At 53.7% G+C, this 5,000-nt stretch overlaps 1 protein-coding gene across 1 annotated transcript in view; it reads right to left on the bottom strand.

The window, feature by feature from the left end:
• fat3a (FAT atypical cadherin 3a) overlaps positions 1–5,000 on the bottom strand; it is an 84,419-nt gene that overhangs the window by 69,337 nt on the left and 10,082 nt on the right. Inside the window, exons 2-3 of the mRNA XM_031574088.1 lie at positions 1,812–2,450; positions 1–764 (exon numbers count right to left, since the gene is read on the bottom strand). The exon at positions 1–764 is cut by the window's left edge and continues 985 nt beyond it. Coding sequence (XP_031429948.1) covers positions 1–764; positions 1,812–2,438 — 1,391 coding nt within the window. The 5' untranslated portion in view covers positions 2,439–2,450. The remainder of the gene's footprint in view (positions 765–1,811; positions 2,451–5,000) is intronic.

Below are 5,000 nucleotides of genomic sequence, written 5' to 3'. Positions count from 1 at the left end.
ATGACGAATAAGCCAGGAGGCGTGTCCGAGGAGAGGGTGTATTGGGGGGCGGCGTCCGGGGGAGGAGTCAGTGCGACGGGAGCGAGGAGGGTGCCGGGCGGGGCCAGCTCGCTCACGCGCACATGGTAACCGTCGTCAGGGAAACGGGGCTGGGGGGGGTCGGGGGGAGGGGGGCGGAGCCTCAGCGTGTGGAGAGGAGAGTAACGCGCCGGGTCGCCACGGTCCTGCGCCTGCAGCGTCACGGACACGCCCCCCGGAGACGACGCCCCCCACTCAAACCCCTCCCCTGTCAACAGCACAAACTCCGCCCCTCCCTCCGCCGTGGAGGACCCCCCCTGGCCCCTCCTCTCTAGGCGGAGCTTCATCAGGTCAGAGTCCCCGCCCCCGACCAGCCGCACCTCCGCGATCTCTCCGTCCTCTCCCCGGTCCTCGTCTGTCACCGTTACCACGGCGACCAGCTGGCCCGGGGTGGCGGGGCGGGCAGGCTGCAGCGTAACCGCGGAGACGATGCGGGGGCTGTGCTGGTTCCGCGTCTCCAGGTGCAGCATCACCCGCGCCGTGCTGCTCACGCCGTTGTTGCCGTAGAGCTTCATGCCGCGGTCCACCGCCCCCACCTCCAGCTGGTGTTGCCGTGGAGACGGAGGCAGGGGCGCGGTCAGCGTGAGGACGCCGCTGGTGGGGTGCACGGCGAACAGGTCCGAGCGCTGCTTCAGGAAGTAGTAGAACTCGCCGTTGGAACCGGAGTCCGCATCAGTGGCCGTTACCTGGACGACACACACACACGCACACACACACACGCACACAGACACACACACACACACACGCACGCACGCACGCACAAACACACACAGACACACACACACCAATAACCACAAGTCAAAGCAGAGAAATTGTGTGTGAGAGAGAGAAACAGAATGAACTTCTATCTGACAGGCAGAGCATCTCCTCTCTGAGATACACACACACGCAGGCACGTACGCACACACACACGTACGCACACACACACACGCTCATACACACTCACACACACACAGAAGACATATTAACACACAAACACGTACACTCTCAAAGACAGAGCACACAAACACACACATTAAATCCACACACAGGACACACATTAACACACAAATACACACACACACATTAACACACAAATACACACACACACACAGGACACACATTAACACACAAATACATCAACACACAAACACAGAACACATATTCATACACACACACACACACAGAACACATGTTCATACACACACACACACACACACACACACACACACACTCCTCTCTGATACAGCAGCAGCTCATGGCTTACTTTGGCAATTGAGAGAGATACAGAAAAAAAGAGAAAGAAAGTGAGAAAGTTACTTTGAAACCATTGAATCAGTACATTTCACACACACACACACACACACACACACACACACACACACACACACACACATACACACTCACACCCACACACACACATACACACACATTCTCTCACACACACACAGAGAGAGAGAGAGAGAGAGAGAAAGAGAGAGAGAGAGACAGAGAGAGAGAGAGAGAGAGAGACAGAGACTGAGAGAGAGAGAGAGAGAGAGAGAAAGAGAGAGACAAAGACTGAGAGAGAGAGAGAGAGAGAGAGAAAGAGAGAGACAAAGACTGAGAGAGAGAGAGACAGAGAGAGAGAGAGAGAGAGAGACAAAGAACTGAGAGAGAAAGAAAGAAAGAAAGACAGAGACAGAGAGACAGAGACTGAGAGAGAGAGATAGAAAAAGAGAGACAGAGAGAGAGAGAAGGCGGGCAGCGTTTACCTGGGCGACACTCGCGCGCGGGGGCGTGTCCTCGCTGATGCGCGCGGAGTAGGTGGTCGGGGAGAAGAGGGGTCGGAGGTCGTTGCGGTCGAGCACGCGCACGCTCACGCGCGTCCACGCCTCCTGCCCGCCGCCCTCCTGCTGCTGCTGCTGCTGCCCCCGCAGGCTGGCGCGCACGCGCAGCTCGTAACCCCCGGCGACCTCGCGGTTGAGGACCGCGGCCCCGCCGCCCCGCAGACGCAGGCGCAGGAAGCAGAAGTCGCCCAGGCGCAGCTCCTCGGCGCGGAACAACCCCTCGCCGTCGCCGCCCGCCACGCGGAACCGCGGCTCCCAGGAGCGCCGGAGGAGGGGCACGCCCATGCGACGTGATGACGTCATCGTGACGGCGGACGTGACGGCGGACGTGACGTGGGTGACGTAGGTGCGTGCGGGCGAGTTCTCGAATACGCTGGCCTCGTAGTGCTCCGCCGTGAAGCGCAGGACCGGACCACCGCCGCCGCTGCTGACTCCGCCCACATCCTCCTGACAACGCACCACCACCAGGGGCGGGGCCACCAGCAACAGGGCCACCAATGGGAGAAGAGAGGAGGCGGGGCCAAACACCCACATACCCACGCTCATTTGCATTCCGTCTTCATCCTGCGGACACACACACACACACACACACACACACACACACACACACACACACACACACACACACACACACAAACATCGTCATTATCCTTTAAAACACACACACACACACACACACACACACACACACACATCGTCATTATCCTTTAAAACACACACACACACACACACACATCGTCATCATCCTTTAGAACATTGGTTCCCAAACTGGGGTACGCGGGGAGAAACGGAACGGACGGAATTCGCAGAATGTACCGTTTGAAACAGAATTGCAGAAGTGCATCAAAATCGCCCAAATTCCCCTGTATTTTGTCCTGCAAGGCTGTATTTCTTTCTTATAAACACAACAACGATCGCAACGATGGACAAGCATTAATTAAAAAACAAAACCACTGAGAAAATGTCACGTCTGTGCTGAACTCCGCTCCGGCCACGCCCCCCTATTCAACACAGACCTCCGTAGCCTGTCAAATGAATTCGCTCATCTTCCCAATCGCCTGCAAATAATGTTTTTTTAGTCTTCTGTTCTGTTGATGGCTGGCAAACAACAACCTTAGAAGGTTTGGGTCACTTGTGGCACATATTATTCACTCATTTTAAGCCATCAATCTACCTCTGGGTGAACAAAATGAGCCGAAACGGATTAAAACGGAATTAAAGTAATAGGTGAAAAGGAAAACTTTTTTTTTTCAAGGGGGGGGGGGGGGGGGTGGTACGCAGCTGGAGATTAAATGTCTGAAGGGGTACGGGACTGTAAAAAGTTTGGGAACCACTGCTTTAGAACACACACTGTGACGACCCCGCATCTTTTGGTTGCTGGGCTGGCTGTGTGTCTGTCTGTGTGTTTGTCTTGCAGACGCCCAGCAGGTGTGTTCAGAGACACACACACACACACACACACACACACTCACACACACTCACACACACACTGTGACGACCCCGCCTCTTTTGGCGGCTGGGCTGGCTGTTTGTCTGTCTGTGTGTGTGTGTCTTGCAGATGCCCAGCAGGTGTGTTCGGCTCATCAGTGATTGGGAACACCTGGGACCGGTACTATAAGAGCACATCCCACTGGTTCCAAAGAAGATTCTGACGGAGATTCAGAGAGAGAGAGAGAGAGAGAGAGAGAGAGAGAGAGAGAGAGAGAGAGAGAGAGAGAGAGAGAGAGAGAGACAGAGAGACATAGAGACAGAGAGAGAGACATAGAGAGAGAGAGAGAGAGAGAGGGGAGACTTTGCTCCCTACGCTCTGCTCGTGCCATGCTCATCTTTGTGTACTTTTCACAATACAACACTCCACTTACTGACCTAGCATGCAGGCATACACACACACACACACACACACACACACACACACACACACAACACTCCACTTACTTAACCTAGCATGCAGGCATACACGCACACACACACACACACACACACACAACACTCCACTTACTTAACCTAGCATGCAGGCATACACACACACACACACACACACACACACACAACATTCCACTTACTGACCTAGCATGCAGGCACACACACACACACACACACACACACACACACACACACACACACACACACACACAACACTTCACTTACTGACCTAGCATGCAGGCAAACACGCTAACGCTTACTGATTCACTGACTGCCACACCTCACCGTAGCTTGGGCTGTTAGTGTCCTGGCTAATTGTAGTAAATCCTTAGTGTTTTGGCTTTTAAACTCTGTGAACGTCTGTTATTTGTCATGTCTGTGAGCCGGACATCGTCACACACACACATCGTCATCATCCTTTAAAACACAAACACACACACACACACACACACATCGTCATCATCCTTTAAAACACAAACACACACACACACACACACATCGTCATCATCCTTTAAAACACACACACACACATCGTCATCATCCTTTAAAACACAAACACACACACTCACACACACACATCGTCATTGTCCTTTAAAACACAAACACACACACACACACATCGTCATCGTCTCCAAGACAAGCTAACACAGCTGAGCGTGCCTGAGCCCACCTGCAGGTGGATCACTGACTTCCTGTCAGACAGGAAGCAGCGTGTGAGGCTGGGCAAGCTTGTCTCGGAGACGATGACGATGTGTGTGTGTGTGTGTTTGTGTTTTAAAGGACAATGAGACCATCAGCACTGGAGCCCCACAAGGCTGTGTGCTCTCTCCTTTACTCTTCTCCCTCTACACCAACAACTGCACCTCCAGCCACCCCTCTGTCAAACTCCTTAAATTTGCGGATGACACAACCCTCATTGGACTAATCTCCAATGGGGACAAGGCAGCCTACAGAAAGGAAGTTGACAGCCAGGCTTTCTGGTGCAGCCAGAATCACCTGGAGCTGAACGCCTGTAAAACAGTAGAGATGGTAGCAGACTTCAGGAGGAGCCCAGCCGCAACCATCCCCCTCATCATGTGTGACTCCCCAGTTAACACTGTGGAGTCTTTCAGATTCCTGGGAACAATTATGGCACAGGACCTAAGGTGGGCGGAGAACATCACCTCCACAATCAAGGAGGCCCAGCAGAGG

Source organism: Clupea harengus, chromosome 9 (assembly GCF_900700415.2).
Source record: "Clupea harengus chromosome 9, Ch_v2.0.2, whole genome shotgun sequence".
Taxonomy (NCBI): Eukaryota; Metazoa; Chordata; class Actinopteri; order Clupeiformes; family Clupeidae; genus Clupea; species Clupea harengus.
The sequence above is the reverse complement of the archived record's forward strand: the minus strand, read 5'-3'. Positions and strand labels throughout refer to the sequence as shown.